General features: G+C 33.7%; 1 protein-coding gene across 1 annotated transcript in view; it reads right to left on the minus strand.

Annotated features, from left to right (window-relative positions):
- Positions 1-241: 241 nt before the first annotated feature.
- LOC143257778 (cytosolic 5'-nucleotidase 3-like) overlaps positions 242-15,625 on the minus strand; it is a 34,425-nt gene continuing 19,041 nt past the window's right edge. The window contains exons 8-11 of the mRNA XM_076516810.1: positions 6,181-6,270; positions 4,746-4,908; positions 3,221-3,421; positions 242-2,807 (exon numbers count right to left, since the gene is read on the minus strand). Of these exons, the coding sequence (XP_076372925.1) occupies positions 2,706-2,807; positions 3,221-3,421; positions 4,746-4,908; positions 6,181-6,270 (556 nt within the window). The 3' untranslated portion in view covers positions 242-2,705. The remainder of the gene's footprint in view (positions 2,808-3,220; positions 3,422-4,745; positions 4,909-6,180; positions 6,271-15,625) is intronic.

Genomic DNA, 15,625 nt, shown 5'->3' on the forward strand with positions numbered 1-15,625 from the left:
ATGATGTTAGTTTAACCTGGTGAAAAACAGTGAAATAAACAAAGAGTTAATTGAATAAACCTGTAAAATCAGTATAAAAAATAACTTTTTCTGATTTAAACTATAAATATATGGTATTAAAATGTGTTATTACAGGGGTAAGTGTATGAAGTAGTGCATTGTGTAGGTGAAACCTTATTTTAAACAAGAGTGATAAGATTTACAAGACCTTTACAAGAACTATCATCAAAGACACTTCAAATATGGAAGGAATAATTTACTGACTTACAACTTGTACAAACTACTTTGATCTAAACACACATTTAAAAGTACACATGACACCAAAAAAAGATTTTGTGATGTGCATGTGAACATAGTTCACAGATTTTACTCAAGACCAGAATTATAACACAGGTCAGTTGTTGAAACAGATTCACAAATGGTTTACAAAGTATTTACAAATATTGTTGGCAAACTCTGAGATGATCTCTACAACCATTTAAGCAGCTGTGACCTCAAATCACTAAGAAAAAATATAAACTTAGTAACAGAGTCAGAAAGTTATAAAAAAAATTAATAAACTAGTAGAAAATGCATGCTTTTAATACAAGGATATTTATCCATTCAAAAGGCCTTTTACAACAAAGACATTGATCCAAAAGGCCTATTGCTACAAGGGCATTTCTCCAAAATGCCTTTTAATACAAGGATATTTATCCACAAACCCTCTAACTACAAGGATAGTCACCACTATAGCCTGTCACTGTAAGGATATTTACACCAAAGTGTTTTATGTCTAAGAAGGATACTTGCCCCAAAGATTTTAAATTGCAAGAATATTTCTTCCAAAGGTTGTTTATACAATTATATTTATCTTTATGTACATAATCTCCTACTCTATAAATTTATGTACACATGTTTATATACTAGCCAACCTTTCTGTGCAGAAGTATGCACCTTTAACCTTACATACATACATTAAACCAAGTATTATTCAAACTAATTTCACACTCACATTTCTTTATAAAGTTATCACTTTTAATTACTTCACACATAATATATATTTTTATAACTAGACAAACGTTTTGTGATACACTTGTATGTATGTTCTGTACCTAGTGAGGTTTACATTTGCATGTTCTGTACTCATCTCAAAGACACTTGTCGTATCATCCTACTGCACTCCTTAAGAGTATAACATTGTGAAATACAACATTTACTTCAAGTTATTAACTGAATTAGTAATGTAGGGTGAAAGGAACAACAGATGCCAGCATGGGCATTGGTCCATTATGTTTCTCAAACAGAGTATTAATAAAAATGAAAACTAAACTGTATGGATCATTCACTATAAAGAAAGTCCACGATGGGTTATTTTAATGTTTGTGCTTAACAACCATCTCGTATTTATCTATTAATCCAAATTAACCTCCTATCAGTAATGAGCTTTCATATTTAATGAAATAATTTTGGAAAATATTTATGTCTATACTCAAGTGAAGAGAAAGTTAGATTTAACCATATGATTATAATTACTTTAAAAAATAGTAGTTTATAATTAAAACAATGTCTTAGTTCATAAGTACAAAATGGTATGGCCACCTGAAGTAATAATAATAAAAGTTAAAAAGGAGGTGAAATTATTATAAACACTGACTGTCAGTTTTTGTAGACACATAACACTAGTCTAGACTGCAGATAAAGTTATTTAACAGAAGAATGACTTGTTCCATATACATGGTCTTCTTTCATACATACTATGTTTCAATATTTCTACAGATTATCAAAATACACTGTGTGACTAAAACTGGTTAAAAAAATCCATTAAAAACCATATAAATGTAACTTTTCACCATCATAACTAGCCACATGTTGTATCTAAATGTAACTTTTCACCATCATAACTAGCCACATGTTTTATCTAAATGTAACTTTTCACCATCATAACTAGCCATATGTTTTATCTAAATGTAACTTTTCACCATCATAACTAGCCATATGTTTTATCTAAATGTAACTTTTCACCATCATAACTAGCCATAAGTTTTATCTAAATGTAACTTTTCACCATCATAACTAGCCATATGTTTTATCTTCCAAATATCAAATTTAGCCTTGTTTGTTTGGTAATGCAGGGAATTGAACCTTCAATTTTAACATTGTAGGTACAGAAAGTTACACTATGGGACATCAAATATAGAGTTTATTTTAGAGTAAAGTCACACTGGGGCATCTGCTATGTCACTGCAGAGAATTGAACCTTGGATTTTAATATTGCAAATACAGAATCATACACCAAGGGATATCAAATTTTGTAAAATTAGTGAATAGTACATATTCAGACATACAGAGATACCTATGAGGAAGCACAAAATCTGTTTTATTTCAAATATAAAACAACTTCTAATGTAATCATTACTGTATTACCAGACCCTGAGAGGAACAGCAGGTATTGACATGTTATATAGTGCAGTTAAATTAACACATGCAGAGGTTTCACAAAAGATCACCTCTTTAAATCTCATGTAGTGCATACATTAAGTTCCCTAGTGTCCACACTCCAGGACAAGGTCAGCAGCATACATTAAGTTCCCTGGTGTCTACACTACAGGACAAGGTCAGCATCAAATGATATAAAAACTCTCCAAATAAATAAGAAAGTACGTGGATCCAACACTGAAGGCAGACTATACTACTATACTCTGTTGGAGACTTCATCTTACTTCTTACAAGACTGCAGTTAATAATCCATTGATGAGGTTCATGGTCTGGTCATCAGTGAGAACAATGTCATAACTATCTAGGTATCTTGGAAGACTCTCTTCAATCTATCCAAAAAAAAAGGTTCATAAAAGAATATTATTAAAAAATGAGTTACAAGGTTAAAGTTTGCCATCTTTCACATAAAGTTGTAGGATATAATAGGTTCCATAAGATGGTATTATCAATTACATTATTACCACAGTTTATGTAGAAGCAACATACTGCTGAAGAACACATATATACTGGTTATTGAATGAAAGAACACATATAAAACAAGAAATACGTGTATAATAATTAACAATAATCATGGAAGTGGCTACAAAGTTGAGATATAAAAAACTATTTTTTTAAAAGTCAAATTTAGTTGTTGTAAAGAACAAAGCTGTGCAATGGGCTACTTATCACAGGTATTGAGCCTCAAATTTGAGAACTGTAAGTCAGCAGACTTACAACTAAAACAGGTTTAAGAAAGTCTTACCTTGTGGTTAAGAAATCCAATACGAAGTATATTTGCAGGCTGGAGAACCCCATCAGCCATCTGGAGGTCTCCAAGTGAATCTCCCAAAAGGATAACATTGTTGCGATGCTCCAGTTGCTTAAAATAGCTGCTATTGTGAATGGACGACTGGCTTTTGTTGTACATGTGAATTATGTCTCCTTTAAATCCATTAACCTTTCCCTACATAAAAATAAATAGACACACAACAGTTTATACTGTAATTTACTCAACTGAAGAGAGACAATAATACAGAAGACAACTCAACAACTGACATATAGAATTATTTTAAAGTGATGGACAAAACACTTTTAAATAAAGCAATGAGTGTTTATAAAGATTCAATGCTAAAGTGGTTTGGTTTGTTTTTGAATTTCACGCAAAGCTACTCGAGGGCTATCTGCGTTAGCCATCCCTAATTTAGCAGTGTAAGACTAGAGGGAAGGCAGCTACTCATCACCATCCACCACCAACTCTTGGGCTACTTTTTTACCAATGAATAGTGAAGTTGACTGTCACAGTATAATGCCCTCAAGGCTGAAAGGACGAGCATGTTTGGTGTGACGGGGATTTGAACCTGCAACCCTCAGATTACAAGTCACGTGCCTTAACCACCTGCTTATGCTGGGCCTCAATTCTAAAGTAAAACTTGTCTACAAAATGAACAGTTAGGTGGTAGTAGTAAATGCAAAAATAGTATTACGTGGATAAATTCTGTCTGTGATAAAAAGCAGAATCATACACTTTGAAACATTTCTTTGCTTAATATAAACACTGCTTTCATTTTTAGCTGTAAGTGTATGTTAGACTAATATAACAGAGTCAAAAGAAGTGATTAATTGTTACAGTAAAATAATTTCTCTGAAGCTAAAGACAAAACTGTGTTATACATTGGAGATAAATACAGTTATAAATATCCAAATGTATATCATTCTCTTACATTATTGTTATAATATTGAAATACTTATCTTCATTATTCTATAAGTGTTTACAGCTTTAAATATTATAAAACAGTATAAAAAAATATGATACAAAATAATAACCTAATGCAACATGCAGTTGTTAAAGAAATGAAAGCCAAGTTCATTTTTACCAGATAGTCGTATAAACCAAACATACACTGAAGAATCTGTGTTACAAACCAAAGCTGAAACCCACAATAAAATGGGTCAATGTTTAACTCATAAAACCTAATCCTCTTTTGAAAGAATTTAGCAAGTTATTAGTAGCAACAAAAGTTTCTTTAATACATACAATTAAATCAAATGTCACAGTTCATGGCATTTCTTACACATTCTCAGAAAATCATGTTAATAAACAAAAATAAAAACTTAGAGTGCCAGGTAACCATGAGTTTTGAAAATAGCAAATGGACTATTAAAGTAAGTTACAAAATCTTATTAAAATTAGTATGTATTATGAAATGCTCTTCAGTGGACGAGTTTTTTTCATTAAACAATGATTAAAGGTATAGTAATTATTGCATTGTTTTTTTATAACAGTATACCTCTGCATCAAATTCCATAAAGTTAGCAATAAGCTTCATGTTGGGGTAGAAAGTTCCAAAATGTGTTAAGACTTCTTTTACAAGGTCTCCGAGACCTGCTGAAAAGATCAGTAACGGAACTTGGTGTTTGTTTAAGGTTGCAAATAAAGTCTCACAGCTCTGCCTGTAAAAATCAAACATTTCTTAATTAAAGTGCTATATCTTTCAAAATGACACTAAGTTCTTGTAAACAAACACAAAACAATGTTGTTTTCAATAAGACTTGACAAGAACACCATGTATGATAAAGTTACATATAGGAACCATGACATTTCTAACTCCTATGATTTTACTGTTATGCTTTCATTTCACTGTTTATTTTTGTTTTCACACAATAGTTAGTTGGAATATAAAGTGTATTTTTGCATTCATGACAAAGCTACCTACTGATGCTCCTAATTATGAAGTACTGCCTAGAGAAATGGTACCCAGTGAGCAGAGCCCTACCACTCATGTTAAAGGACCAACTGTCATTGATGTCGAGAAAACCCACTTGTAGAGAAATATATATGTAAAAACAGCTCGTTTGGGTTGAGAAAATATTTTATGTAGAGGAGCGAACAACGTTTCGACCTTCTTTGGTCATCGTCAGGTTCATAAAACATAAAAGTGACAACAGTGCAGGACTTATGAATAACTTTGTAGAATACAAAACACAAAGCAAGAGTTTGTCACAATCAACTTGCCAGTCTGTGAGATTTCACAAAAACAAACAAGAACTGGTGAAATAGACATTTATAAACTATAATGACTTTTTCAGTGAGTTTCCACATCTTCGTGGTTTAATGAGGCAGTAATCCAATCTAAGTTATTAAATACATTGAGAAATGCTTGTCTAATCAGTATAAAAGAACATCTTCTATACTAATGGCAACTTGTTTGCACAATTTCAACCCTGCAGCAAGAAATGCTTACATGGTCTATAAAATACAAATGAGTATTCAATTGAAGGTTCCAGTCTTTACATAATTATATTTGACTTGACTGTTGTAAAGTCTTGTACCTATATAAAGGTAAAGTTACAAACACACACAACAAAGTTGAAGATATAACCCAAGTGAAAATTGGAACCAATCAAACCACTCTTGTGCAACGTTCAAAGTTAAGTATAGAATAGTGTACACACACAAACAGCAAGAAAAATGTTGATATTGTAATTACAACAACATTGGTCAGACAGTAAAATAAACAAAACAGTCAATATAAGAAAATGATGTGGTCATAAGTAAAAACTACCATACAGTATTTAACACACCCAGGAAGAAGTGTGAACAATCAGCATACAGTATTTAACACACCCAGGAAGAAGTGTGAACAATCAGCATTCTTGTACATTCAGAGAGGTAAAATGGCACTAACTTGAGAGTGTTTTTAAGTGTTTGGATGTTGTCCTTACCTCAACATGACATCAGAACTTTCTACCATCTTGGCAAGGTCTGAACTTTTCAATCCACTAGACTGGAGAACAAAGTGAGCTTGTTTATACCTGAAGTACAAATCAAACAAGGATTATCCAGGTTCTGAGTTTGTGGAAATGAAAAATATATTCCCTCAACTATACATGTAGCTGGTGTTTAAAATTAAGTGACATAAAAAGACTGTTCTTGATTTTGAATGAATATTGTTACTGCTGTTAATTAAGAGAATCAATGTGATAAGGAAGTCATAGCTGGTTGCTGTAATTTACATTACGAATTAATTCTGATAAGATGAAACTATACATTCAAATTAAAATATATCTGAACACTATATAAAAGCCTTTCCTAGTGGTTCTGAATGTTAACAATGCTCTTACATCATTCTTTGTTACTCTGAACAGTAAATCTCATGCTGTCACAGTGCGTAATTCTTAGTTACTCTGAACAGCAATTCTTGTGCCGTCACAGTGCATCATTCTTTGTTACAAAAACAAACTTTAATAAAACAACCCAAGCCTGTTACACACACACACACAAATCAGAATTTTTAACAGGGTCTTATAGTAAAATTTGTATCTAAATTTCTAAAACTTTAACAAAGTCAGTTTTAGTACAAGGTAATTTTTATGCTCAGAATAAAAATGCTTCCTTTCAAGTTACAGTTCCATATCTCATTTATATAACTCCATAGAATTTATTAAATTATTAGTTTTTATTTGTTCTTTTCTCAACCCAGCATTAAATGAATCAAAGTAAAATGAAATCAACACCACCATTTTTTCTTCTTTCAGTACATAATTTGTTACTCCATACTGTGTTAATGTTTTTCATAATTTCATTTTGTCATTTATTTTATATTTCTATTGCTTGTACAATGTAGTGTATATTTATCCCTGGAAAGCAACAAATCACAGTTGAAATACCAGTAGACTTATATATACTCACTTTATAACATAAATAATACATAATTAACTAGTGTTCAAAAACAATTAACATGTAACTGTTTTTCCAGCTAAGCCTTGCAGGGGTTAAAATAATAATGTTCGTCTTATGAGCTCCAACTTTACTTACAAATGTGTCACACAATTCAGACATCTAGTTTAACATTTGTCACCAATTCCAAAGGAACCACTGCAGGCCTGAAACTGAATATAAGCTCCTCTTGTTCCTTATAAACATGTACAACAAATAAAATTATGTAGTTTAATGGTTACAGGTGTATGGTGTGTTTATAAAATTTATTGATATCTGTTAAACAGAGAATTAGGACTAAAACTGTAAACTGGTAGAGAAGATACACGTGACTATTGATGTTACACAATTTGAAAACAGAATTCAGAACACAGATGTGATTGTGTTTCAGGAAAGTGGAACAGAGAATTAGGACTAAAACTGTAAACTGGTAGAGAAGATACACGTGACTATTGATGTTACACAATTTGAAAACAGAATTCAGAACACAGATGTGATTGTGTTTCAGGAAAGTGGAACAGAGAATTAGGACTAAAACTGTAAACTGGTAGAGAAGATACACGTGACTATTGATGTTACACAATTTGAAAACAGAATTCAGAACACAGATGTGATTGTGTTTCAGGAAAGTGGAACAGAGAATTAGGACTAAAACTGTAAACTGGTAGAGAAGATACACGTGACTATTGATGTTACACAATTTGAAAACAGAATTCAGAACACAGATGTGATTGTGTTTCAGGAAAGTGGAACAGAGAATTAGGACTAAAACTGTAAACTGGTAGAGAAGATACACGTGACTATTGATGTTACACAATTTGAAAACAGAATTCAGAACACAGATGTGATTGTGTTTCAGGAAAGTGGAGATTAACTAACTTTTAATATTTTCTTCAGAAATTAAAAAAATAAAATGTATATGAAACTTTAAAAGTATGTTCTAATGATAATATTTTGATATAAATTAATAACTGATGCTTAATTAACAATTAAACAGTTCTGTGAAACTACAAAATATAACACAAGTAGGCCTATGTTTAAATGTTTTGCAAGTGTCGTAGTAATGTACAATGTTGAATATATTTACCTTACTAATACAGTAAGTACAATACTGTTTTAATTCTACAAAAGTCTGGACTTGGTTGGTTGGTTTGGTGTTTTTTTAGCACAAATTAGCGAGGCCTATCTGCACCAAACATTCAGTAAAAAGTTAAAATTAAAGTAAAATTAGGAAAATTCATAAAAGGAAATTAAGGTAAAACAAAACAAAGTTGAAAAAAACAACATAAATAGCATTAAATCCAATGTTTCCCTCCAGTCTACAGCAGTAAGAGAAAAACTACAGTAATACAAGTTGGTAAAGGACTTTCTGTAGCATAACTGTAGTTATCATAACTCGCCAGGAAGACTAACAGATAAGTACAAAAACCACTGTTAGTCACCTGAAGTTGGCCTTTCCAGTCCTGGTTTCAAGTTATTTGAAGTTTTGGCCATTTTCAGAAAGTGAAGTGATAAAAAATTTTAATAATAACTTGCCAGGATGACTAACAGGTCGTTCAAACAACAGCATTTGTCACCTGAAGTTGGCCTTTCCAGTCCTGGTTTCAAGTTATTTGAAGTTATGGCCATTTTCTAATTTCAAACCAAACTAGATGAACTTTGACTCTTAAAAGGGAATCACATTAAAAAAAGTCTAGTGTATAAATTACAAAAACGTAAATAACATTAAAAAGATCAATGGCCTTTAAAAATCTAAAAAACATTTCCAAGGTGGACAGTGTCACCATCACTAATAACTGTCTAACATTACGGATAAACCTTTGGGACAGAACACATTTAAAATTTTGCTGTCATTAAGAGTCATAATGACAGCAAGACAGTAAAGTGTAGCTTATTATGACCTGAGTGTGACACAAACACATTGGTGCATCAGTCCCAGATAAAAGAAAACAATGAGTTAAAAAACTGTGACCAATGTGTAGCCAAGTTAGAACAACTTCCTCCTTCCAATCCTTATGGTAGAAAGATACCCAAAGTCCAACAGAGGGTTTTATTTGGCCCAGTATCCAGAAAAACTGGATCGAAGTAGGTGTTAAAGAGAAATGGGCCAGTCATTTTTGAATATCGGTGAGAACAGGATGTGAACTAACGTGAAGCGATTCCAGAGCCAGTAGAGAACTGAGTCAGTATGAATAGCACAATTTGAGTACTGCTTAGCTTCCATGTGATCCAGGGTAAGAGAAGTGGCATACAGTTCAGTAGTGAACACAGAAGCTGTAGAGGGGATTCTGTGCACAACCACAGAACCACAACAAACCATGGCAGAGATCACACAATCACCTGATTTCGAACCCTTTGTATAAATATGAATCGAAGAATGGTTTGAAAGATATTCAGCAAATAACAGACAGTATTTCCAATTGAGAGTGTCTGCTTTTTTCAGATGACTTAAAGATAGGCCACATTTGGGTACTGTAAGATGCTATGGTGGGATGGGTTGACCAGTGGATACAGCAATGATATCCAAGGACAGACCCAATTCATTCAACTGCACCTGTACGAAGGCCAAAAGGAGCAATGACAGATTATCTGTTCTGAAAAAGTATGGCCCACTGAAAAAGGAAAACACAACCCCAGGTGGAATGCTTTGGTAAGGAATGAAGTTTGAAGCGTATAGTAAAGACAGTTGCAAACGGCAGAGGTGCAAAGAAGGTTCATGAAGCTCTATGTATAAGTTCCGAACTGTGAAAGTACGGAAAGCCCCAGTGCAGAGCCAAAGTCCTTGATGATGAATGGGGTTCAGCATTTTTAAGGATGAGGTCTTGGCAGAGCCATAGACCAGTGATCCATAGTCAAGTTTCGATTGAATAAAAGCATGTTGTGTTTTTAGCATGGAACATCGATCCGGTCCACAAGTGGTGGAAGAGAGGATACGGAGAATATTCAGTGCTCATGTTCATTTGACCTATAGCTGCTTGATGTGTGATATAAAGGTCAGCTTACGGTCAAAGATAAACCCCAAGAACTTTGTCTCAGGACCACAGGCAGCACAGCTTCACTGATATGGAGCTTAGGATCAGGGTGAATACCCTTGATGGCATCAAAAGTGCATGCAAACAGTTTTAGAGAGGATGAGAAGCTACAGCAGTTTGCTGTGGTCAACTTCAGTAAACGATTGAGGGCAGTCTGTAGCTGCCACTCAATATATCTCATGTTTAATGACTGACACGAGATGTGAAAGTCGTCGACATGAGCCCATTTGCAACAGTAAGAGGGAGTTGTTCAGTGATGACATTAATCTTTATACTGAAAAGTGTGACACTCAGAACACAGCCCTGAAGGACTCCAGGTTCCTGTAGAAAAGAATGGGAAAGTATCAAACCCAGACAAACTTAGAAATAAAAATGGGCAAGTGACCACATAACCCATATACATGGAGGTCTTGCAAAATGCCATACCTCCATCTTGTATCATAAGCCTTCTCAATGTCAAAGGATACTGATACAAAATGTTGACGTTAGAGAAAGGCTTCTCTGATTGATGTATCAAGTTGAATCAGGTGGTCCATGGTGGAGTGCTGTTGTCGGAACCCACACTGGGTGGGCGAGAGGAGGTAGGTTGATTCGAGGAACCAAACAAGATGAGCATTAACCATCCTCTCTAAGGTCTTAGAGAGATAGCTCGTCAACACAATTGGATGGTAGTTTGAAGGAATCTTGGGATCCTTTCCAGGCTTAGAGAAAGGTAGGGCAATAGCCTGGTGCCAGGCATCAGGAAAAATGTTATCCCGCCAGATCTGGTTAAAAACAATCAGAAGAAAAGCAAGAGAAGCAGAAGATAGATGGCACAGCATTTCATAGTGTACATCATCAGGTCCAATCAATGTACTGCCAGATCAACGAAGGGCCAGTTGGAGTTCCACCAGTGTGAAAGGACGATTACAGTTATAGAGACAATCAGCTCAAAAGGAAAGAGATGATCGTTCTTGCCCGAGTCTTGATGGTTAAGATTGTGAAGGATGAAGCAGAAATGCTAGATACCCGACAAAAGCTTTCACCTAGATTATCAGCAATGCAGTGCGATAGTGTGGGATACCTGCAGAAAGTATCCCTGGTCCATTCTTTATCCTTCCGTGACATGTGGCAGGCAGGATTCCACCGTAGACGAGGATATCATGGAAAATGTGTCGAGGTTTTAAAACTACATTGAGCAACTGCCTGTATAATAGTCAGACAATGGCAGGATCAAGTTCTGTGAGAGCAGTGAAAGAGGGCCAGTTTGCTTGATCCAGCTTCCACCAGGGCACGTGGGTACAGTGGCATCGATCATGCCAGTCTCTATAAAAATTATAGGAAAATGATCACTGCCTTGTTGATTATTGTCAACCCTCCATGAAAAGTGGGAGAATAGTGAAGGGTAGCAAACTGAGAAATAAATAGCAGTAAAGGACTGACTAGGTGCATGAAAATAAGTATGAGAACCACTGTTGAAAAGAGAAAGGTTGTAATTAGAAAGCACTCTATGGAGCAGCCCCTCCCATCAATATCAGCACTTCTCCAGAGGGGATGATGCCCATTAAAGTCCCCCATGATTAAAAAGGAAGATGGCAAACATTCAATGAGAGCATCAAGTTCTGCTTGATCATAGGTCTCTCCAGACAACGGTTAGAGATGGTACGACCCAAGGAAACACGGATGGCTATGGCCTTCAAGGGTGTGTCGAGTGGCAAAGACAGGGTGGGCACATTCTGATCAACCAACAGTGCCACCCCTTCACATATTCATCCATCACACAGCCTGTCATTTCTGTACAAAGAAAACTGCCAAAAGGTGACTGTATTGGCAGGTTTCAGAAATGTTTCCTGTTAGGAAAGACACATAGGAAGCAATCAGTGTTTTGATGTCATCCAGATTAGAACGTAAACTTCAACAATTCCATTGCATCAAGGTGGCCATTTTTATTTATGTGTAGGCAAACTGGGTGGAGAACCCTTCTGTTTACAACCACATCTTTTTTCTTCACTGTCTTTATTCGAGGGAGGTCTATTGACCTCCATGGATCCTGCCCTGGGTCGATTGGGCAGGTCTTTGCTGTTGGAAGAGGATACCAGCAACTGAGGACATGAATGAATGATCGTTTTGCATCTTGGGGTGGGAGAAAAAAAATGTACCTGAGGAAATGCCTGTACCCAGAACCAAAGAAAGGGATCTTGGGATTTCCTGGAATGTATGTTAGGGACAGAGATATGTGTTGAAGTTGATTCAAGTTGAAGTTGCAATTAAGAGAGCCTGCCTTGATGGTGGCAGGTGGAAATGTTGATGTAAATGTCAGAATGAACACATTAGTTGGCATCATATTTCCATCTTTGCTAGTGGAAATATGTCTCATTGCAGAAACTCTTTGGGTGGAGAAACCATCAGGAATCTCTGATTCAGGGATGTTCTTCAAATCCCTCTAAACAATAACTCCTTGTGATGAATTCAAAGTAGCATTAGGTGTAACCTCAATAGATATATCCTCAATAGCCTTTGAATGCAAGAGGAGTTCACTGTGTTGAGATGTGGATATTTCCACCAATATGTCACCAGAGTGGAGCTTCTTTACCGACTCTGGAGAGCCAATGATTCCCTCTAGTCCCTTCTGAATGTAAAAGAGAGACATCTGCCCTAAAGATTTGTCTAAAAGAAAATGTAGTATAAGAAAATGAGGTACAACAGGTGATACAGATGGTGAAGATTGCTGCTCAAAATCTTCAAGACGTGTTCCATTACCTATGGACTATTTTTTCACTATTTTAAGTATTTATTTGGAAGATCCATTAAAAAAAAGGAATATTTCAGTGCCCACTGACCCCACCCATCAGAGCTCTACGAGGGGACGCAGTACAGTGCCAAACAAAGATACTGCAGTAATGTCAGGTTTTCGTGAGCACTATACTCAAATACCAGCATCAGATACAATGTCCACAACATCTGTTGAGAACATCCAACACTAGTACTTGGTTGACCCCAGCCCAAGTGGACCAGCCGACTGACCGAAAGGGGGCCACCCCAAGGCTGTCGGTCTACAGGGATTCAAGGCCAAAGTGGTGCAATAGGGTTGGACCTGTCAACCACCAGGATTCTCTCCTCCCCTTCATGGGTCACCATGTACCACAAACATGTGGGTGGATGTTTAAATCCCAGGGGAGGTAAACTGAAAGTATAGGACCTTCCCTGGGAGGTCCTCTCACCAAGTACAGGAATCCCTACTGAGGGGAGTCTGGACTTGAAACAACCTGTTAAAAAATGTGAACTATAATAGGGAAAAAAATACCATTTTTCCAAGGTTGGTTTAAAACTCCAAAACTTGGAGTTAAACATTAGATGTGGCATTGAACATTTATGACAAAACTACCAGCAACTTGGTAAATATTAATTTAAAATCAGCTGAAGAACTTTTTAGGGCTTGCCAACACATGAATGGTAGAATGTCCAGGATGGTACCAGACCTGCTACACAAAGATCTCACAGGTTAACCACAAATCAGAAACTTGAAAGATTGATCTCTGATTGAGAATATAGCAATACAAAACAAAGTGATCAAGCAAAAGAATACACAATCTTTAGACTGGAAGTGAAATGTTGAAGCTTGGAAAAAAACCAAACATGTCAAAAAGCAATGCATCAGTTTTATGCAACACACTGGACATTTGAAAATAGAAAGTTGTGGATAAAGTGGAGAGTGTGCTGAAAATGTCACAAGAAGAAGAGAAAAAAGTGAATTTATATGTTTGTGTATATCAAAATATCTAGTATAATTTATATGTTTGTGTATAACAAAATATCTAGTATAATTTATATGTTTGTGTATATCAAAATATCTAGTATAATTTATATGTTTGTGTATATCAAAATATCTAGTATAATTTATATGTTTGTGTATATCAAAATTCTAGTATAATTTATATGTTTGTGTATATCAAAATTCTAGTATAACTTATATGTTTGTGTATATCAAAATAGCTGGTATAACTTATATGTTTGTGTATATCAAAATAGCTGGTATAACATATGTTTGTGTATATCAAAATATCTAGTATAATTTATATGTTTGTGTATATCAAAATATCTAGTATAATTTATATGTTTGTGTATATCAAAATATCTAGTATAATTTATATGTTTGTGTATACCAAAATATCTAGTACAATTTATATGTTTGTGTATACCAAAATATCTAGTACAATTTATATGTTTGTGTATACCAAAATATCTAGTATAATTTATATGTTTGTGTATACCAAAATATCTAGTATAATTTATATGTTTGTGTATACCAAAATATCTAGTATAATTTATATGTTTGTGTATACCAAAATATCTAGTACAATTTATATGTTTGTGTATACCAAAATATCTAGTACAATTTATATGTTTGTGTATACCAAAATATCTAGTACAATTTATATGTTTGTGTATACCAAAATATCTAGTACAATTTATATGTTTGTGTATATCAAAATAGCTAGTATAATTTATATGTTTGTGTATACCAAAATATCTAGTATAATTTATATGTTTGTGTATACCAAAATATCTAGTATAATTTACATGTTTGTGTATACCAAAATATCTAGTATAATTTATATGTTTGTGTATACCAAAATATCTAGTATAATTTATATGTTTGTGTATACCAAAATATCTAGTATAATTTATATGTTTGTGTATACCAAAATATCTAGTATAATTTATATGTTTGTGTATACCAAAATATCTAGTACAATTTATATGTTTGTGTATACCAAAATATCTAGTACAATTTATATGTTTGTGTATACCAAAATATCTAGTACAATTTATATGTTTGTGTATACCAAAATATCTAGTACAATTTATATGTTTGTGTATATCAAAATAGCTAGTATAATTTATATGTTTGTGTATACCAAAATATCTAGTATAATTTATATGTTTGTGTATACCAAAATATCTAGTATAATTTACATGTTTGTGTATACCAAAATATCTAGTATAATTTATATGTTTGTGTATATCAAAATAGCTGGTATAACTTATATGTTTGTGTATATCAAAATAGCTGGTATAACTTATATGTTTGTGTATATCAAAATAGCTGGTATAATTTATATGTTTGTGTATATCAAAATAGCTGGTATAATTCATATGTTTGTGTATATCAAAATATCTAGTATAATTTATATGTTTGTGTATATCAAAATATCTAGTATAATTTATATGTTTGTGTATACCAAAATATCTAATACAATTTATATGTTTGTGTATACCAAAATATCTAGTACAATTTATATGTTTGTGTATACCAAAATATCTAGTACAATTTATATGTTTGTGTATACCAAAATATCTAGTACAATTTATATGTTTGTGTATATCAAAATATCTAGTACAATTTATATGTTTGTGTATATCAAAATATCTAGTATAA

The sequence above is a fragment of the Tachypleus tridentatus genome, chromosome 7, assembly GCF_004210375.1.
Source record: "Tachypleus tridentatus isolate NWPU-2018 chromosome 7, ASM421037v1, whole genome shotgun sequence".
NCBI lineage: Eukaryota > Metazoa > Arthropoda > Merostomata > Xiphosura > Limulidae > Tachypleus > Tachypleus tridentatus.